General features: G+C 40.0%; 1 protein-coding gene across 1 annotated transcript; it reads right to left on the bottom strand.

Moving 5' to 3' along the window:
• Positions 1–16,958: 16,958 nt before the first annotated feature.
• Positions 16,959–20,323, bottom strand: LOC105921430 (actin, cytoplasmic 3). Its single transcript, XM_036144789.1, has 9 exons — positions 20,201–20,323; positions 19,520–19,644; positions 19,315–19,443; positions 18,839–18,949; positions 18,650–18,734; positions 18,407–18,568; positions 18,129–18,320; positions 17,802–17,983; positions 16,959–17,445 (listed from the first exon to the last, which is right to left on the bottom strand). Exons 2-9 carry the CDS (start codon positions 19,640–19,642, stop codon positions 17,302–17,304), a joined length of 1,128 nt encoding a protein of 375 aa, XP_036000682.1. The 5' UTR covers positions 19,643–19,644; positions 20,201–20,323; the 3' UTR covers positions 16,959–17,301.
• Between the last annotated feature and the right edge of the window lie 2,296 nt (positions 20,324–22,619).

Raw genomic sequence — 22,619 nt, 5'->3', positions numbered from 1 at the left:
CAAACCAGGTAGACAAGTAAGGAGTGAGTGTTGTCTGATTACAGACCGCCAGAGGATTGAAAGCAGAGGGAGGCTTAAGTAGGGAGGCTGGCAGGTGAAGTGATTCTGACTGATTAATGACCAACAGGTGTGACTGACTGCAGAGAGAATGAAGGAGAGATGAGTAAGAGGGAGGAGGAAACTGAAAACTAACAATAAATGAGGCCAGAACATAACTAAACCCTGACAAGGAAGAATAACTGAAATAGTAGTGAACAAAAACCTGATCAAAACTGAACCCTGACAATTATAATTATTAATAATAATCATAATCAAATAGGTTACATTGCACAACATGGTGTGTTATTAGTTGTATTCATATGCCTATTTTTAAGGACTACACCAGCGTTTGGGACTCCTGACAACTGGATCACAAAACCCTGAGCTGACTTCCAAGTGGGATCCCACAAGCAAAGTGGGAGAAATGAGATTGTGATCTGTAACCCAGAGAGTTTTTGAACTTCACATCAACACAAGAGCCTTGAATTGTTCACTCTCAGGAGCCTCCTGCCATTGCTGGATGTTGCATTTTATTCTGAACTGTTATGATTCACCCAAATTTTGCTGCCAAAATAGCAGTGGATTAGGAGACTTGGTACTCAGTCATTCAGGTTTTATTAAGAGGTATATATATTCAATTTGACAACAATTTATTCAGTCTTTTACTAAATTATTTTCTGTTCTATATTTTGATAACCACATTCAATACTGTTAATGTGTAATGTAAATATGGGTAATTTTTCTAAACCAAAATAGAAAATCTGACTTAAGAAGAATTCAAATGTCAATTCAATCTGAAAAACTCAAGCAGAAAGAAAAAGACAATTAGAAGAATTTTATTGAGATAAATATTTTAAGACTTTGGCGCTCAGACCTCAGCAGGAAACATTAGCGCTGAATTTTACTTTAATATGCATAATCAGGTGTATGAGAACAGGGATGTTTTTGTGAGGTGTTTCACCTCACAAAAACAACATAATTTATTTATCATTAGTTTTAGTAGCACTACAGTTTAATCTGTAGTGATCTCATTTAGCCCAAACTATGACACTGAGGGCCTGATTTTCAAAGATTCCAGCTAAATTGTTGAACAATGAGAGCAAAAAGTGGCCGTGTTGTACCTGATCAAAGATTGTGTCCGTAGTGGATAAGAAGTACAACACATATTTGGTCCGCACCATTAAAATGAGTAAACTATGCCTACTGTTGGCAGTTTGGGAGCTGCTGTCAAAGAAAGAAGATCAAATCCTTCACATAATCCAGACATTCAGGACGCAAAACAAAAAAAAAAGAAAAGTTTTTCATGAATGGAGAGTTTCTGCTGTTAAACGTCTTTGTGACAATTATTCTTTGAAATAAAGAAAAAAGGTTGTTTTGGCAGCGGACGTTCTGCAAAACTGAAGAGCTCTTATTTTATGGCTCACTTTAATGAGAAAATATTAAAGTTTACAAATCAGATTTATGTATTTGTGTATTAGTGACGGTGGTCACAGCAAATGCAACAGCTGAGCAGAGCCTCTGCTGACTGAAATCCCCCTCCCCCCCCCCCCCCCCGTCGCTGAAGCTAAGCATAATAATTAAAAAGAAAATAATACTACACTATGGGTACAAAATTAGCAAACAAACAGTGACAGATCTGACAAATCTCATATAATTCCAGTTTTGAATGACTAAATTATACATTTATTTTTTTATTTTAACTAATCATTTTTGTAGACCCTGTACTGCCAGAGTATTTGGAGAGGTTTCAAATTGCTACATATAAAGTATAATGTTTTACACATTTTCCTGTAACCAGAAATTTTCCATCGTTGTGAAACTTTGTTTCTAGATATATTTCAAAGTTCAGTTTACATGTATTTCACAAGAATTATAATGTATTTTGTTATTGTTGGAATATGATTTTGGTTCAATAATGTCCATCTTGTTCAAACAGTATCTCCATGCCTTTCAAAACCACATTTTTGTGGTCGATCCTATGACAGGGTCAAAGGAGGCTGTGTCATGTTTTAAGAAGAAGACTCTGAATGAGAGCAACTACAGAGGCAGGTGGTTTGGTTGAAAGGTTTATTGCAAATGATGGGTCTGTACAAGAAGCTGTGCGGTCTGGTCGGGTTTTTCTGGGTTTCTGCTGGGAAGATGAGGAGACTGGTGAATGAACGGAAAGAGCTGCTGGGGAATTGTGCTGGACGGATAAACTCACTGGAGAAAGGCTGGGGTCCGGTCTTGGGGGGTGTATCCAGTGGTGTGAGTGCAGGTCCAGTATTCTCTCTCTGGTTGATGGTTCGAGGGTGGACAGGCAGGTGAGCGCAGGCAGGAGGGCTAAACGATGAATTGGTCCGAGGTCCCTCTCGGGTTCCAGGTTGAGTTCTGTTGGTTGGTATCCAAGGTCTGGGGTTTAAGGCTTGGTGTCTTTGGTCTGAGTCAAGGGATCTGCAAGAAAGGAGCAAGAGCAAAGTTAGACACAGGTTTAGGTGTCATGAACAGGACAATGTTTTTGGTCTGTACCAGCACTGAAGCGTTAACGAACTGACGCCCTCCTCCTTCTTCTTCTTCTTCTTCTTGATTTTATTGGCGGTTGGCAACAAACTTTAAGCAGCATTACCGCCACCTACTGGTATGGAGTGTGATTCGAAATGGACTATCAACTTATATAAGTATTTGTATCTTCCTACTCCTACCTTTAATATATAATTTAACTAAATTACTTTCCTATTTATATATACCTACATACTCTCATCCATTTTTATATATATCTTTATAATCCACCCCCCTAGATCATGCACCCATTCACACACACACCTATTTTAATCATATTCTTTGAAATAATTTAGTTTTCTTTAAATATTTAATAATTATTTGTATATGTTTACTCCCCAAATTCTTCCTCAAAATATCTGACGCCCTCCTCCTGGTTCCAGCTCCTTAAGAAAGGCGGTAATCTGCTCAGATGTAGTACACCTGCCCGTCCAGCCCTGCTGAGGAGAGAGAGAAAGAAAACCTGGCCTGCACCCAGAACCTGGAGTATGACAGGCTGAGGACCCGATGAAGGCTGGCTACAGATTTGAGAATTTACAAAACTATTTTGAAAGGAGAACATTATGAATTTTGGGATTCTAAAATAAACGTTAGATTCCTGTAAACAGTGCTTCAAAATTAAATGGAATAGACTTGGGAAAGACGACTGGGTTAACATCTGTGACAGACTGGTGACCTGTCCAGGATGTACCCCGCCTCTCGCCCATTGACAGCTGGAGATAGGAATCAGAACCCCTTGCGACCCCATGAGGGATAAGCGTGTCCAAATCCAACCAAAACTATCTGTGCGTCTGTGTCAGTTCAGTTGACTATACGCATTCAGTTGGAAGAAATTGGGCCAGGGTGAACTGCTTGTCTGGGCAGCGAGCAGACAGCTAGCTTGAAAGGGAAAACAGCCTTTTTTGGAAAACCAGGGCTGGGAAAGCTGCACACAGCTCTGGGAAGTGGTGCGTTCGGGCTGTGGAAGTGAGGACCCCGGCTCGGGCTCCTTAGCGTAGCTGCTTCTAGTGAGGGCCTCTGCAGGTTGCAGTGGGCCACTTAAGATCAGCTTTCCTGCAACAACTGAGAAAGGTTACAGGCAGACCGTCTCCAAGGCAGTCGGCTGTTTAAGTTCTGATGTTGGTTTCACAGAAAGCAGACTTTACTTATCCTGACTGGCATTGAAAATGTTTGTGGGTGTCCGGACCCATTAAGACCCAGGTGGCTGTCTCCTCGGTGTGTCCCACTCATCACGAGAGCTCATAGGCAAAGAGAGCTGAGAGCGTTCTATCCAATGCTGCCCAAGCATCGGGCAAAAGAGAGCATTTGTCCGTGACCAGGGGGGTTTATACTGTGGCCCCCTTCTGTGAGAACAGTCCCCTTAGGTCCTGTAAAAGTCTCACATGTTAGTATCTTTAAACTTTAGGCTGATTCTATTGTTTTGCTTGATTGCACAACAATAAGATTGTTTCTCACTGTCTGTCTTCCTGTGGTTGCAGAGAGGTGTTCGTTTTGTAGAATCAATGTTCCACTGATGGGTTATTGATTCAGAAAAGCCGAATCTGTGAATATCTTTCTACCTTTACCGATGATTTCCTGCCATTGCCAGGGAGAGTCGCCTTGTCTGCATTCCATTGATGAGGGCTTCTTTCAAACTCGTGATCACTCAGGGTTGGGTTTAGTTACCTGATAATTATCACCTGTTCTGAAACAGAAAATGCTGAGTATGACAGAGTGAGGTAGAACTACTCAGAGTATCTGTTTTCTTCTCAGGGTAGATCTGCCAAAGCTCCTATCTTAGCCTAAAAATCCCTACCTAGGAATCTTATCTTGAGAGCGACTGAGCTGAGAGCAACAATGAAGAAGGAAATGACAGGAATTTTTATGATAACGAGGAGGTGTTGTTGATCTTGTTGCTTGATGTGACGCTGTCCTTTAAGAGCTGTGACTGGTTGATGGTACAATAAAAAATCAACCCAAATGTGCTCCTAGTGATCAAAGGAGAGAAATATGCAGCTTAAGCAAAAATTCAGACTGAAGAAACTCTATTGCCTACCTCCATCAATCAGGGACTCATCCGCCTCCGACACAAGCCAATCAGCTTTGAACTGCTCCTCCTCGAAACCAATCAGAATCCTGGGTTCATCTTAAAAAGAACTCCACATCCTCGTCTCGGCCTTCTCCTCAGCGAGCAAGCGGTGGCTGCGCCGTGTCTGGTTTGGACTCTGTCGACCGGTTTCAACCCACCTCCATCCCCTTCTCCACCATCGTAGCAAGCTCCGCCTGGCTTTCCTACGGTCCTCCTTCAACCTCGTCCCTATCAGAGTGTAATTCCTCCTGGACTCCTTTGGATTTCCCAGTCACTCCTTAAAACGGTCCGGCAGAAGACCGCCATGCTGAGCCTGGTTCTGCCAGAGGTTTCTTCCCAAAGCGGAGTTTTTTCTCTCCACAGTCGCTTCATGCTTGCTCATCATGGACAGTTCATGCAAACCTGTGTTTATCCAAGTTGGACATCTAGCTCAAACAGATCATCATATGGACTGAACAAACTTTATTTATCTCCACTCCACCACCAGTTTCAGACCTGGGGGAAATATCCCTATTCTCATACGCCTGCTTATGCATATTGAAGTATAATTCAGCGTGAATTTTTCCTGCCGAGGTCTGAGCGCCAAACTCTTAAAATATTGTATCAATAAAATTCTTCTAATTGCCTTTTCTTTCTGTGTGAGTTTTTCAGATTGAAATGAGGAAAACATAGTTAAAGTAATTAATTGTCAAACATCAAAATGTTTGAACGCACCTTATTTACGTCCTCATCATTTTGACTTGCTTATTTATTTTTACTCGCCAGTCATTTTACTACTTTATATATTTGATATTAATGCACTTCCACCTGTCAGCATTTTACTGGGATCGCCTGCTTGTATAAAGCGTTCATAATTGGCAAATTAACCGACATAAAATGAAGAAAAAAAGGTGAAAAAGCTGTGAGGAGAATAGAGGAGTGATGATAGGTAAATTGGTCCCTGGATCACGGTGTAAATAAACGGACTTTAAAGCTTATTGCCACAGATCAACGTATCTTTTATTCTGCTTTATACCCAAGGCTGGAAAATAATAAGTGCTCTGTGCAGGATCAAAAGTGAGGAGATGACATTGCACAAGCAAACTTCTAGATGACCATTTAGGCTGCTGACATTTTACAGTACAAAAATACTTCCTCACTTTTTATATACAGTCTTTGTAATTTTTTCTGCTTTTCATTCATAATTATACAATATATTTCTTATTATTTAACCTCAATAAAATGATGTTACCAGAGCCTTTAACCTGTCCTCCTGCTGAAACTAATTAATTTCCCTTTTCAGGGGTGATAAATTTATTTTATCTACATATTAATAATTATTTAGTTGTTAAAGAAGTTTATGTGGTGGCTCAGCCAATCGACTCTCTCTGTTCAGGTGGTGAATCAGCCAATCAGCTCTCTCGGTTTCCTCCATCTTTCTGCTTCAGACACTCTGAGGCTCGCTAAAAGTCTTCCTCACTACTCCTAACACTTTTTTTTCGCTTTAGGAGCTCTCTAAAGGCCTGAGAGGCTTTGTGAATAACTTTTATCTTAGATTCTAAGAAAATTCTTAAATTTCGACAAAAACTAAGATTTTTCCTAAAATGACGTCACTAAGAGCTACTTTTAAATTTAAGATTTTTTGTGAATACAAGCAAAGATGTTTTAATCTGAATTTTTACCAAATGAACATCAGCAGAAGCAATATTTTAACAGGGCCCATTGTAATTTCTTCCATCCTGTTGAACTAAAAAACTGAAAAATCTCTACTAGGACTACTATGTATTTATGTATTTGGGTTTGTGACGCATCCTAATCATAAGATATGTTGATGAAATAATTTTGGTTTGTTTCAACCTGTCTGTAGCCTCTGGTCTGACTGACAGCCTGAACATTAATAATGTTATTATCAGAATGGTTATATTACCCTCTGCTGGTTGAATGTACACATAACATGTTGTTTGTTTAGTCTTCACTACAAAATAACTTTGGAGCGGAGACTCAATTAAATGGATTAAATTAACAGGCCAAGTAGGTCATTAGGTAGAGAAGCCACAGCAATTTATCTAACACTGTTGTTCACACACTGCACAAATGTAGAAATTAAGGCTTAGTGGTGAGGAGAAAACCATAATTCAAAGATTTTATACCTGTAAGCACTTGAAACTAATTATTCGTTTCAAGCGCTCATAAGTATAACCTACAGACATTCAGTGTAACTTTTAAACTTCAGCAGAAATAAAACAAAGGATTGTACATGTTTGTACATCTTGAGACGGTGTCTGTCTTAAAATAAATTTCACTAAGTTAAGATGCGGTGCTATCTTTAGCAGCACAAAAAATAAGCCCAACAGCATTTCATAATATGAGTCTTACTTCTCAATTCAAGTCAAAAATACTTTATAATTCAAAAGGGAAATGATTGTTGGTATAGCTTATGTTATATGTGTTGTAGATGCTGATGGCTGCAGGCAGGAAGGATCTCCATTACACTTCCCACAGTTGCATTAACCTCATTGTTCTTTGTATGTTTCCTCATTTAATCCCATTTAAAATCTGCTGTGTTTTCCTCCATGACAAGTAAAAAACAGTAATCTTGGGCAGAAGTACAGTCATGGCCAAAAATATTGAGAATGATTCAAATGTTAATATTTACAAAGTCTACTGATTCAGTTTTTATAACAGCAATTTGCATATACTCCAGATTGTTATAAAGTCAATATTTGCCTAGAAAATGAACTTTATCCCCCAAAACACATTTCAACATCATTGCAGCCCTGCCTTAAAAGGACCTGCTAACGTGGTTTCAGTGATTGCTCCATTAACACAGGTGTGGGTGGTGATGAGGACAGGGCTGGAGATCAATATGTCATGATTAAGTAAGAATGACACCACTGGACACTTTAAAAAGACTCTGGTGCTTGGTATCATTGTTTCTCTTCTGTGAACCATGGTTATCTCTAAAGAAACACGTGTAGTCATTATTGCACTGCACAAAAATGGCCTAACAGGAAAGAGAGTCGCAGCTAGAAAGATTGCACCTCAGTCAACAATCTATTGCATCATCAAGAACTTCAAGGAGAGAGGTTCAATTGTTGCCAAAAAGGCTCCAGGGCACCCAAGAAAGACCAGCAAGCGCCAGGACCGTCTCTTAAAAGTGTTTCAGCTGGGGGATCGGGCTACAAGCAGTGCAGAGCTTGCTCAGGAATGGCAGCAGGCAGGTGTGAGCGCATCTGCATGCGCTGGGAGGCGGAGACTCTTGGAGCAAGGCCTGGTCTCAAAGAGGGCAGCAAAGAAGCCACTTCTCTTTAGGAAAAACGTGAGGGACAGACTGATATTCTGCAAAAGGCACAGGGAGTGGACTGCTGAGGACTGGGCTAAAGTCATTTTCTCTGATCAATCCCCTTTCCGATTGTTTGGGACATCTGGGAAACAGTTTGTTGGGAGAAGACAAGGTGAGCGCTACCACTAGTTTTGTCTCATGCCAAGTGTAAAGCATCCTGAAACCATTCATGTGTGGGGTTGCTTCTCAGCCAAGGGAGTCGGCTCTCTCACAGTCTCACCTAAAAACACAGCCATGAATAAAGAATGGTACCAGAATGTACCAGAGAGCAACTCCTCCCAACCGTCCAAGAGCAGTTTGGTGATGAACAATGCCTTTTCCAGCATGATGGAGCACCTTGCCATAAAGCAAAGGTGATATCTAACTGGCTCAGGGAACAAAACAGAGATTTTGGGTCCATGGCCTGGAAACTCCCCTGATCTTAATCCCATTGAAAACTTGTGGTCAAAAAGAGACAGGTGGAAAAATGAAAACCTAGGAATTATGATAGAATGCAAGCATTGATTGTGCAAGAATTGACTGCTATCAGTCAGGATTTGATCCAAAAGTTGATTGAGAGCATGCCAGGGAGAACTGCAGAGGTTCTGAAGAGGGGTCAACACTGCAAATATTGACTTGCTGCATTAACTCATTCTAACTGTCATTAAAAGCTTTTGTTACTCATAATATACAATTGTATTTCTGTACGTATGTGATGACAACATCTGACATACACACATGAAAACCAGAGGGCAGCAGATCATGTGAAAATATATTTGTGTCATTCTCAATACTTTTGGCCATGACTGTATATGCATAACAATACTTTTGGTCATCTTTTTTTAGTGAAATTACCTTTCTACATTTTTTTGTAGAATATTTTTGATAATTGTCACATTTGTTGTTGCTGCAATCATAATAAGCATACATGCTTAAATGAATACTGCAAACATATATTGCTGCTGAGCTGAACCTTTAACTTATCATCTCATCTTTGCTCAAGGTGAAACAAACTGAATTGTTAACTTACTGATATGCCCTTATGTTTTGTGAGGGTTGCAGTGTGATTTATAACGACGACTATACATTTGAGCATTTTATCTTTATTTTCAGCTGTAAAGTCAAGGTGTGCTGATTTCTGAACTCTGTAGCATACATGCAGACTTTAAACCCAGGTTGAAAGTAACCACGCAGTGCTTAGAGAGCAGAGCACCCAGTTCTGGCTTCTACAGAGCTGAAACATTAACTCACTGATAGCTCAAACTGATCTGTGATTGGTTCATTTTGGGAGTGGAGTCGGGTTGCACCTAGTTGCTGAATGTTCCGTTCACCGTTCGGTGAGTGGAAAGGTAACAGGAAGTTGAACAAATAAGAGGTGCAGCTTTTTCCATGTTTTCTGATTCGTTTTGTTCAGTCAACTGATTGTGAATAAGTAAACAGGTTTTGAATGAGTGGTTCACTTTTCTATGACAAATATAGCTTTAAATATAAAACTCTTTGGCTCTAAAAAATGTTTCCTCTTCTTCTGTTTCCACAGTTAAATTACTCAGCAGAGTGAGAGAAATAGACCCTGATGTCCTCCAACACCATGAGACATAAGTACAGAGATAGCTCAGGGTAACATCTTTTTCATGAACAATTATGTATATTTAATTTCAAGTGAGGCGGCAGTTGGAGTGATGCTGTCCTTTCCGACAGCCATCATTTCCAAATTTCAATACATATTTAGCTTAAATTTGGGTGATGCCATGCTATTCTTTGAGGTACATTTGTGGCTGGTACACTGGTGGAGTGGTTAGCACTCTTGCCTCCCAACAAGAAGCCATTGTCACTTGAAGCTTTGTCCTAGAATCCTTCTGTTAGTCTATAAATCCCTGAATTAGCACCTAAATACATCACAGACTTGTTATCAGGGCATCAACCCTCCAGACCACTCAGGTCTTCTGGCTCCAGCCTGCTCTGCAGAACCAGAACCAGAACCAGACATGGAGAAGCAGCATTTAGTTCCTATGCTCCACTGATCTGGAACAAACTTCCAGAAAACTGTAAAAGTGCTGAAAGCCTGAGTTCCTTTAAATCAAGATTAGAACCTATTTTTAACATTACCTTTAGTGTTAATGTTGAAGTTTGGAGCCCAACTCGTCTGATGTATCAGACCTACTGCTAATATTCCAATGCAATGAACCTGCCTCTGCAATACTTTACCTGTCTCTGCTTTCTTTCCTCTGTTTATTTTATTTTATTTTATTTGTTTACGTACAGCACTTTGAATTGTCTTAATACTGAAAAGTGCTTTATAAATAAACTTACCTTGCCTTGCTGTTGTTCCCTATTTTGCAAACTCTTCTCTTAGGAATATCAAAATGCACATTTTTGTAAATGTAGCCTGAAATCATTGCACAAAAGTACCTTTTAGCTTTATTAGTTGTTTTCTGTTGTCTGCGACTTTTTTTTTATTCCCACAGGGACTAATACCAAAACCCTCAGACTCTGATACAGTCGTTTGATCTTTTTATCTTTTTTTAACCTTTGTACGCTATAATGTGAAAACAAAACGGTAACCTTCGTTCATTGCCTGTTGTATGTTGTGTGTACTCCTAGCTGGAGTGTCCAAAAAAAATTTCCCCACATTAACACGCGGTGACAGCAAAAAAATCTTTGAATCTGTTTTCTAGTGATGGTGAGATGAGGCCTCATGGGGCATTGAACCACTTCAGCCAATTGCTTCAGCAAAGGGTTCATTTCTCAAAGCTTCATTTGTACATGAAACCACCTCATGACTGAGTGACATAATCACAGTGAGCAATATAATCTGTAATTCTTATATTTACCCTTTAGAGCCTTTGGGAATAATCATTAATAAGTATTAATTATTAATTTCTCTTATGATTGATCAGTTGTATATAATAAAATATTTTTGAACATGTTCAGGGTGTACCTGCGATAGACTGGCGACCTCTCCAGAGTGTACCCCGCCTCTGGTTATCAGGGCATCAACCCTCCAGACCACTCAGGTCTTCTGGCTCCAGCCTGCTCTGCAGAACCAGAACCAGAACCAGAACCAGACATGGAGAAGCAGCATTTAGTTCCTATGCTCCACTGATCTGGAACAAACTCCCAGAAAACTGTAAAAGTGCTGAAAGCCTGAGTTCCTTTAAATCAAGATTAAAAACAAATTTGTTTAGGATTGCCTTCGACTGTTCTAGTTAAACTGTTTTACTGAAACATCATTAGTTCAACTTTGTAGTCCAACTGTTTTTTAATGTTTGCTTCTATTTTCCCATGTTCTATTTTGTTTCTAAATTTTATTCCTACTTGCTTTTATTCTGTTTTATTGTCCTATATTTTAATCATGTAAAGCACTTTGCATTGTCTCTGTACTGAAATGTGTTATACTAATTAATTTGCCTTGCCTTGCCTCTCGGCCATTGACAGCTGGAGGTAGGCACCTGCACCCCTCATGATCCCACAAGGGATAGAAGTTTGTAATGTAATTTTTCTAAGACAATTACAATCTTATATGGCAAGCTGTGTATTTTTTTCTGTCACTTGTGAAACGATATGAGCTTGAGCAAACAGACCGTCTGCTTAAGCCCATTTCAGTAAAAGCGCTTGTGGAACTTGAAGGAGGGCATTGGATATGTTTGTGCAGCTTGGAAAATTATGTACAAAATGGCATATTTTATTAAATAACAAGAGTTTTTCAACACTTTTTGGTTTTAATCGATTATTTTTTTACACTTCTCTGGCCTTTGAAAAAAAAAAGCTTTTCACAGGACACTGAAGATGCAAATACAGGTGAAAATTTGGGTACAGTAGTTTTTACCTCTCACAGTACACCAGCTTATTTTCCATTCTGCTGATATTGGGCTCTCGAAGGTAGGGCTGAACTTCAACCGTGGCATAATTTTGTATTTTTCTTGATTCCATCACACTCGTGTCCAAACGATGCCACAGTTTGCTACCTAAGAGAAAACAGCTGATCAACTTACAAAGTGTTATGATAGAAATAGCTGATGTCAAAATAGAAACTAATAATTACCTCCAGTGATATCATGAGAGGTGGACATCTGCTTTCCTCTGAGCTCTGTCTAGAATGCATAATAAGGACAGAATGCTTATGCAATGCTAAATCTAAAGTCTTTCCCTTAGTTGCCTTATGGGTTGTTCTCCAATTTCTAATGCAGCTGCTGGTTCTGGCTTCGTCATCTCCTCCTGAAGGCTTTGGAGGCAGAAACATTTTCCTCTGCAGACAGCCCTACAGTGGTGTCACAGAATAGAGACAGCAAATAAAGGCACCATCTAACAATGTTGAACTTATCTAATGTTAATAAAGGGATGCCAGTTTGTAGGCCATCTAATGCTGCTCCAACTGGCTCCCTTAATTCTAACAAGCATTGCAACATTAAATATCCACTGTTCAGCTGGTCTCCCTCTCTTGCATCAGTTTCAGCTGTCATAGGCCCAGATAAAGCTCTACATGTGTTAGCTTTTTAAAAACACAGATGAATAAACTATTGAATCACTGCAGTAGGAGCATAAAAAGCTATTGAAGATTCAAGAAGCTTTATTTGTCTCCACGTGTTACCGTGGTGAAATTCCTTTCAGGACTCTGGCTTAAGGTAAATGCAATAAGCAACAGGCAATAAACAGTGAGTAATGACAACAACATGGCAAACAATGGGTACAGTTTTTCTTTTCACTTTAGAGCATGCAAAAGATAAAAAAAGTTTGTGTCAGAGTCCAAGGGGTCTGATATCAGTCCTTTAGCGAGTGATATGAGCCCAGTTACATAGATTAGTCGTCCTGCATGTATCACAGTAATGAGGTGATAAGGTGTTTTCATGCAGTGCTTTTGAGGCTTCATATTCAGGAATCTGCAATTTGATATTCCTGAAAGTTGTGTGCAAATAGGTAATAACAGTACAGGGATTATAACATATGATGGACATTTTGATTGACAATTCTCAGCAGGGGGCTATACCCCCTGCTGAGAAACCACAGCTGTGATATTGGAGTGATTGTAACATCATGGACCACAATCTCTGAGCAGGGGGCAGAAATTTGAAATTGAAATAATGGGAAAGAGCTTACCTTGGTGCAGCTTCTAAAGCTGGCAAGCAGCTTCTTTGCTTTGGCCCAGATGCAAGAGAGCACAGGGTGCTGGTCAAGTTACTTCTTCACCATCAAATTCATTGCATGTGCAATACACGTATGACAGGAAGGCTTTAGCTCTCTTACCATTCTCTGCCCTTTTTCTCTTTATAGAAGGTACACCTGGTCTGGCGTTCTGTTAGCTGTGACATCATCAGGGGAGGCAGATCATCCACTATTACCATCTAACATAGAAAGTACTCCTGGGTCAATGTGAGCTTCTGTGCTTTCTGTGTCTCTGCTCTGTCTTCTCTAAGCCCCAGTGGGTCGAGGCAGATGAGCGTTCACACTGAGCCTGGTTCTGGTTCTGCTGGAGGTCCTCCTCCCTGTTAAAGGGGAGTTTTCCTCTCTACTGTCGCTTCATGCATGCTCAGTATGAGGGATTGCTGCAAAGCCATCAACAATGCAGACGACTGTCCACTGTGGCTCTACGCTCTTTCAGGAGGAGTGAATGCTGCTTGGAGAGACTTGATGCAACCTGCTGGGTTTCCTTAGAGAGGTAACTTTCTCACCAACCTGGAGAATCTGATGGAGTCTGACTTTGTAAAGTGCCTTGAGATGACATGTTGTGAATTGTCCTTTATGTTCTATATTAAAAAACATAAAGAAACGGTAAAAAGATTTTTATTATTTAAGATAGAAAGAACTGTTCTGAAAACGACGTGGGCTACACTGATAATTGGCAAACTTTCTGGGAAAAACCTAGTCTGATCCGGAGAGACGGCATCCATCCCACTTTGGATGGTGCAGCTCTTCTTTCTAGGAATCTGGCCATGTTTATTAGTTCTCCTAAATGCTGACAACCCAGGGTCCAGACCAGGAAGCAGAGCTGTAGTTTAACACACCTCTCCGCAGCTTCTGTACTGTTACACCCCCCCCCCCCCCACTCCCCCCATTACCCTATTGACACGGTGTTTTTCCCACAGCAAAAACTTAACAGATCAAAAACTTATCTAAAAGGAACAAATCATAAAAATCTAATAAAAATCAATACGGCTCACCTTGAACCAAAAAATAAAACAATTAAATGTGGTCTATTAGATATAAGGTCTCTCCCTCCAAAGACTTTGTTAGTTAATTTATTGATTTCTGATAATCAGATCGATTTATTTTGTCTCACAGTAGCCTGGCAACAATAGGACTACGTTAGTTTAAATGAGTCAACTTCCTCCAATTATTCAAATTTCCACATTCCCAGATCTGTGGGAGCGGAGGAGGAGTGGCAACCATCTTTCAGTCTTATTTATTAATTAGTCCTTGGCCAATTAATAACTACAGTTCTTTAGAACATTTAACCCTCAGTTTCCCTCATCCAAATCGCAAAGCAATAAAACCTCTGTTTGTTGTTTTGATATATATACACACATACATACATATACATAATAATATGATATATATATATAAGTTAGTATATATATATATATATATATATATATCTACACCATATATATATAATTATATATATATATATTATATATAGTATATATATCATGTCATATATATAATATGTCCATGCCATGTCTATATAGATATATATATATATATTATAAGATATAGTATATATATAATATACTATATATATCTATTATATGTATATGTATAGTATACATAATATAATACATATATATCTACATACATATATATATATATACATACATATATATATATATATATATACATACATATATACATATATACATATACATATATACATATACATATATATATATATATATATATATATATATATATATATATATATATATATATATATATATATATACATGACATGACATCAAAAGCTGGATGACTTTAAATTCCTTGCTTTTTGCTTCAAGGCTGGACTATTGTAATTCTTTACTATCAGGAAGTCCACAAAATGCAGTTCAAAGTCTTCAAATGATCCAAAATGCTGCGGCAAGAGTTCTGATAAAAATCAACAAGAGGGATCATATTTATCCTATTTTAGCTTCCCTTCATTGGCTTCCTGTTAAATCAAGAATAGAGTTAAAAATTCTTCTTCTAACATATAAAGCTCTTAATAATCAAGCTCCATCAAATATCAGAGCTCTGATTACCCCGTATGTTCCTAACAGAGCATTTCGCTCTCAGACTGCAGGTCTGCTGGTGGTTCCTAGAGTCTCTAAAAGTAGAATGGGAGGCAGATCCTTTAGTTATCAGATTCCTCTCCTGTGGAACCAACTCCTAGTTTTGGTCCGTGAGGCAAAATGTGATGAACGAACCATGTTGTACTTTGCCTGCATACCGCCCATACAGGTTACTTATGTCATTGAATGTTGTAATGTTGTGGCATATAATTAAGATTACAAACTTCTTTTTCACATGAGTTGTGGCCATGAGGGAACAACAAAGACACAAAAAGTTACATCGTTAAAACAAGAAACTGTGAAAAACAGGTATATGTTATTGAATCAGCCTGAAGAACTGTTAGTTTGGAAGCAGAAGCATGCAATAAGATAAATTCAGTTAACCTTGTTTTCTGAAGCGGGTTCCAGGAGGGTGCTCAGCGAACAAAAGCCTTCTTGCCCAACCCAGTTATTGTTAAAGGAACAAAGCAGCAAATTTTGTGAGCAAAACTCGACTTCTCAGTCCAATTCCAGTACAGATATAGGCTGACAGAAGTCCAAGTAATGTCTTATAAAGGTCAACCAATGGTTATTCCTTTGAGCAACCAAACCTGGCCATCCCAACCAAGAATATAAATCACAATGGTGTATTGACATTTATCCTTTTCTGATGAACCTGAGAGATAAAGTCAAGCATCCTAAGACATTGTGACAAAGCAATGATAAAGATCTCCATAGTCCAACAGACAAGTTACAGTGAAGCCACGTTTTAGCAGTATGTGCGAAAAAGAAAAAACTTCAGATTTTCCATATGGGGTTTAAAAGTGAGGCAGTCGTATAAATTTAAAACAGTCCATTTTCTAATAAATTAAAGCAACTTGTTCAGACAAAAACAGTGTTGACATCTATCCAAGTTTCATGAGTGATACTATCAAATGCTTTTGACAAATGAGATTCACAGCTTTGCTTCTTGAAAAGAATAGCCTTCATTGTAATTGAAATGATAGTATAATGCAACACTACATAACTGGGAATTTGTCTTATAGCCACTCATTCACAAGCAAGATACAGCACCAAGTATCAGCCATGAGCTGGCAGGATTACACATAAAGTGAATATTAGAAATACAATATGGTGCTTTTCTGCATGAATAGTGCCATGGGATGTTGGATTAGTTAAATCCATGTTCATGAAACTGACCCATATTTATCAGGTCACTTTGTAAAAGGGTGATTTGAGAGTTTTCAAAAATATGATTTAGTCTCACAGACAGAGCCAGTAGATGATTCTTAGTATGGAGGTGAGATGCTATAACTGAACAAGCATTTATATTTAACCGCTTTCCATACCCAACCAATAGTGACCGGTTGAATCAGTCCGAGAAATGAAACGCCAAGGATGCAAACAAGTCCCACTCTTGCCCTCCTTCAGAGTTTAGTAGTGTTAAATATTTAACTATGAGGCAAGTTGGTACATTTTATGCAACCGAAATCTGTAATAAACATGCTTAATGCAAGAAACTCTTAATGCAGGTGTCATTTAATTTTTAATCATGGTCCCTGGTCTAGCAGATGTGAAGCACATGAGAGAATTACAGTCCAGTTCCAACAAGCCCATAAGGGGGCTGAGTGTTTGCTAGAACCCTGGTGTTGGGTTTGGTTCTGCATCAGTGGTGGGTGCAACAAATCGTATAGATTACACGATGTTTGAGCCAGAACCTGTAGTGTTATATGTAACAAAAAAAATTAAAGCCAAGCAGCAAGTGACAAAAGAATGTTGTGTAAACATTTATTTTAGAGATTATGGATTTACAGTGATTTAATGCTTTGAAAGGTTGCAGGAACAGGCTTAAAACGTTAACTTGTCACTACAGAGAGTCGGATTGTCCTAGTTGACTTGACATTGTGAGGCTCAGCCATCCAGGTTTGTCACATTTCGTTTAAGATGATTGAAAATTCAGTGTTCCGACGTTCAGCAACGCTGGTCTGAACTGTAACCAATGCTGGTAAATCTTGAATGAGGCATGTTTCAGTCTGTTTACACATGGACCGGACAACCTCAGTTGGATGCAGCAGTTGAAAAGTAGGTTGACCACTGGGACAGGAAGGGGTGCTTTAGAAGCACTTGCGATGGACAATAGCTGGACCAGATTCATCGTACTCCTGCTTGCTGATCCACATCTGCTGGAAGGTGGACAGGGAAGCCAGGATGGAGCCACCGATCCAGACGGAGTACTTCCTCTCAGGTGGAGCAATAATCTAGAGTTAATATAAAAAAAAATAAGACACATTTATGCAGCTCACTCAAAACACCCTATCTTAAGCAATGGCAGGTCAAATAGAGGGGAAGGAAAAAAGAAATTCTGTCAAGCTCAATGAAGCCCATTAGCTTTGAGGTCTCCATTTTGAGATTTGCCCTCAGAGTTTGAGACACCAAGTTTAACAGCTTTTCCATTAGCTGGTGAGCTTTTCAGAGGTCAAGTCACACTTACTTACTAGTGTCAAGACACCCAACTCAAGTCACTGCACCACATCACCAGAAGCCCTTTAACACCTTGAGCCAGGTGGACTGAATCAGGAAACACATGCAGGATACAGGGCACCAAGTTTCATACCTTGATTTTCATGGTGGGTGGGGCCAGGGCTGTAATCTCCTTCTGCATGCGGTCAGCAATTCCAGGGTACATGGTGGTACCACCAGACAGGACAGTGTTGGCGTACAGGTCCTTACGGATGTCCACGTCACACTTCATGATGCTGTTGTAAGTGGTTTCATGAACACCAGCAGACTCCATTCCTAAGGATGAGAGTTACATGGTTAAATAAAACTCTGGTTGAAGTGCAAAAGCTCATAACTGAGCAAAAATTCCCTCAGTCTTGTTGACTTCAAAATATCAAATTTGATCCACATCTTAAAACCATTTTAATCTTCCATTACTGACCAAGGAAAGAAGGCTGGAACAGGGCCTCAGGACAGCGGAACCGCTCGTTGCCGATGGTGATGACCTGGCCATCAGGAAGCTCGTAGCTCTTCTCCAGGGATGAAGATGAAGCTGCTGTCAGCATTTCCTGCTCAAAGTCCAGAGCCACATAGCAGAGCTTCTCCTTGATGTCTCGAACAATTTCACGCTCAGCTGGAATTAAAGGTTGAAAGGAGTTTGGTACCAGAGAAGAGAATCCTGTCTTCCCTTTAACATTTAGGTCCATTTAACTTCTGTACCAGTGGTAGTGAAGCTGTAGCCCCTCTCTGTGAGGATCTTCATCAGGTAATCGGTCAGATCTCTACCAGCCAGATCCAGACGGAGGATAGCATGAGGCAGAGCGTAGCCTTCGTAGATTGGGACAGTATGGCTTACACCATCACCAGAGTCCATCACGATACCTGAGAGAGATTATGGTACAACTCAGTGAACAAAGGGTCATTTCAGAGGCCAATGCCATTTTTAAGGGGATGTTTCCCAACCTGTGGTACGACCAGAAGCATACAGTGACAGGACAGCCTGGATGGCCACATACATGGCAGGACAGTTGAAGGTCTCAAACATGATCTGCAACAAAGGGACTCTTCCTCAATTCATCCCATTTACAGCAAGTCTTGAAATCAGCTAAATGTGTAGTTTTCCCCAGTAGGGTTCAACAAGTCAGAACTCACCTGAGTCATCTTCTCCCTGTTGGCTTTGGGGTTGAGTGGCGCCTCTGTCAGCAGGACTGGATGTTCCTCAGGAGCAACACGGAGCTCGTTGTAGAAGGTGTGATGCCAGATCTTAAAATAAGAGAAGTTCAGGTTGACCACGAGTTATGAAGGCATCATGAGCAGACACAAGTGGTCCAGCTTTGACTGAAGAACTTGTGTAAGCTTTACAACACCACTGGGAAAGTAATCCTGGCATATTGTTTCCATACACACACTACCAGAGAGCAGCCTTTAAGTTACAACCTAGCCAAGTTTGCTTTGTTAAACCTCTTATACAAATAGTCTCATTGAGATAAATTCTCATTTACAAGAGAGTCCATCGCTTATAAAGCTAAGAATTTGCTTGTACCTTAAAAAGATTTTATAAAAGAGGTCTTAATGTCCAACCAGCTTCAGGCCTGCATTAATGAAAGGCAATCATAACATTGACTTACCTTCTCCATGTCATCCCAGTTGGTTACGATGCCATGCTCAATGGGGTACTTCAGGGTTAAAATACCCCTCTTACTCTGGGCCTCGTCTCCCACATAGCTATCCTTCTGTCCCATTCCCACCATCACACCCTGCACACAAACTCACCATCAGTTAACCCGTTACACTTCCACTCCTGAGACCCGCTGCAAGCAGTCAGGTTCCTACCTGGTGTCTGGGACGTCCAACAATGGAGGGGAAAACTGCACGAGGAGCGTCATCCCCAGCAAACCCGGCCTTGCACATACCGGAGCCATTGTCAACAACAAGCGCAGCGATCTCGTCCTCCATTTCTAAATGAAAACAGGAGACTTGCTTTAGTTCCTTTCGAAAAACTCAGTTTTAGCTTCAAGTCAGAAGCAGTATAAACATGTGCCACACCCAAATTCCTGTCAGCCTCCAAACCAGAGCTTCTGGGTGAGACCAGCTGAGTAACCAAATAATTAAGTTAAAAGTTCTCACTAGAAGCCTAGGAAGAGATGGAGTCCCCAAATCAAAATGTATGAAGCAAAAAGCAATTTAACTCCTGAAGCCATTCTCAATGCATTAAACAATCCCCCCCATGCCACCCTCCCAAGAATAGTTAAAAGGTTTTGCATTGAAATCTACATAAACATTTCAAAATTTCAAGTGACTCAAACAAGTTTGAGTCACAATACCTTGACTTTAAAAAAAAAAAAAAAAACATGCTAAAGTGTTAAATATGTGATCCTACCAGATGTACACTCAAAAAGAATTTAGAATTAAGTGTGCTATAAAAAAAAGACAAAAAAAATAACAATTTCGTATCTGAGATCAAACGAACCGAGCTGTAACTAAATCCTCTGGAAGCTTCTGGCTGCCGCTTACCTGTCCAGGTACGTAGCGGCTGTGTCTGTAGGTGAAGTCCTGCCGGTGTTGCTCTGTCCCAGCTGCGTCCACTTACTGCAACATCACAACACCCGCCGCACCGGCTTTATTCGGACCCGCGGACTGCGGGCGTTCTCCATAAAAGGTAGCGTTCTCTCAGCTCGTGCTCTGATTGGTCCAGGTGAGCAGAACGCGCTGAGATTATTCACATCGCGTCCTGATTGGCAGCGGTGAGTGTCAGTCATTAAAACTTGTTAAGCAATGGGTATGTCCAAATTCAGGGGTTGTATCCTTCTAAGGATCCCGTTTACGGTCCTACTTCAGCCGCGAAAAAAACCCCCATAAAGACCGAAAGAGATTGATCCAGCCTTCACCTGCTGTCCTCGCCCTTACCTGAGCGTAAAGTCTGCTGCCTAGCAACCAAAACAGCATTAAGCAGAGCTGTGAAGCTCGCTGTCTCCTCTAAATACCGATTTTATTTCCCCCTTTACATATTCCTGATGTTTTGTCTTAAATGTTATTATTTTCTTATTTCATTTTACTCTCATCCATCAATCGACTATTTATAGTTCAAAGTAATTTACATCTTCACAGATATGAAAATATATACTTAAATAATATTGAACACAAATACTGCTTATTTTCTTAAACTGATGTGGAGATAGTGGACCCTGATCAGTACCTGGCTGTTCACCAGAACCACAAACTGGACTGGACTCATAGTACTGATGCTCTTTACAGGGCGGGTCAGAGCAGAATCTACCTGCTGAGCAGGCTGAGGTCTTCTGGACTGCCGGGGCTCCTGCAGACCTTCACTAACTCTGTGGAGGCATCAGCCATCTTCTCTGGTCTGATAGAGCAGCAGCTGATCTGCAGCTGAGAGGAAGTTGCTGGATAAACTGATCAGGAGGACCGGTTCTGACCCGGGATGCCTTCTGGACCCAGAGCAGGTGGTGGGAGCAGGGCCTACTTAACCTGCTGGGAGGCCTTGGGGCTAAGGGGTCCTCTCAAAAAAATCTTCCCCATTTACCACATCATTAACTGTGATGATGGCAGCAAACTATCAGTGTCATAATTCAAATCATTTAATAAACCAACCTATAAAAACAGAAGCTGCAAAGAAAATCATAAATAGTTTAAAGTAGAACATTTTTCTCCACATACCCTGAGATCTATTTACGTCTCAGGGTGTGCGTGCTGAGCGTGCTACCCCTGTGTCACCAGCACATCAAATCATTCATTTTTTACAATATTGCAGTACATTCCAGGTAAAGAAACAGACAAATGCATATTCCTTTTAAATCACTGCACAATTAACAGTTTTAAAAACCTGAGCAGGGTGTGGGATATCAATAAATATAGCACTCTTACCTTTTTAGAAGTGCTTTTCTCCAAGTCTTCTTTGCAGAGAAAGCCATGACTTTATACTTTAAATCCAAACCACAAATGATGCGTGCTCAGCTGACATCAGTTGGAGGGTCCAACTCTTTCTTGATGCATGCCTGATCACGGCCAATTTGTGCCTTTCTTTTGACATAATGATAGTTTTCTGTGAAATTCAGTTCCCCTGAAATAATCTGTTCTCCTGCAGTCAGGAGACCACAGCAAAAACGCTGGAGAGGCTGATTCTACAACAGATTTATGAATACAGTAACAGAATGTCTTCTACTTCTCAGACACAACAGACAGAGACTAATCTGATCATGTTTTAACTCAGTTTTCTTTTTTTTCCCCCTCCCACCCATTTCGACTATTCCCATAAATTTGGAAACTATACTAGAATTTTCTTCTATTTATCCAGTGATGTATTATAGACTACATTAGAACATTGGTTTTAAAAAAAAGGGTGGAGAACTCTGATCTTTTCAGAAAGCTGTAATTGTCGTCCAGTGACTGAGCTTCCAGCGGTTTGTATGAGTGATAAAGAAGTGTTTACAAGAATGACTACATGTTGGGTTAAACTATTGTTCAAGTAAACATGACTGAAGTTAGGGAAGGTTAGGATTATTTCAGCACAAGAAAGACCCCTTTTCTCTCCTCTTTCTCTTTCCCTTTTCTCCATTTTTCCTCCTCTACCTTCTTGTTTCAGTGTTCATTTAACCTGAAATATTCCCTGCATAGATCATAATGAAGCTTCCTGCATATATAAATCAAGCGGAACACTACAGTGAAAGCAGTCAGGCTCCGCTCGTGAAAGTAAAATCTGTTGGGCTCTTTTTGGTATTAAGACAACAATTTTTAATGCCATATTGCCAGTCAGGACACAAAAAACGACTCTAAACACAAATCTGTGTCATAAACAAGAACACAATCAATTTTATTTATTTTATTGGGAACCGCCGGTTCAACTAGAAAATAAACTTGAATTCTGCGGAATGAAGAATTCGCCTCAGGCTGTATGATGTTATTTTTTTAATAA

Source organism: Fundulus heteroclitus, chromosome 12, assembly GCF_011125445.2.
Source record: "Fundulus heteroclitus isolate FHET01 chromosome 12, MU-UCD_Fhet_4.1, whole genome shotgun sequence".
Taxonomy (NCBI): domain Eukaryota; kingdom Metazoa; phylum Chordata; class Actinopteri; order Cyprinodontiformes; family Fundulidae; genus Fundulus; species Fundulus heteroclitus.
This window is presented reverse-complemented; position numbering and strand designations above follow the sequence as displayed.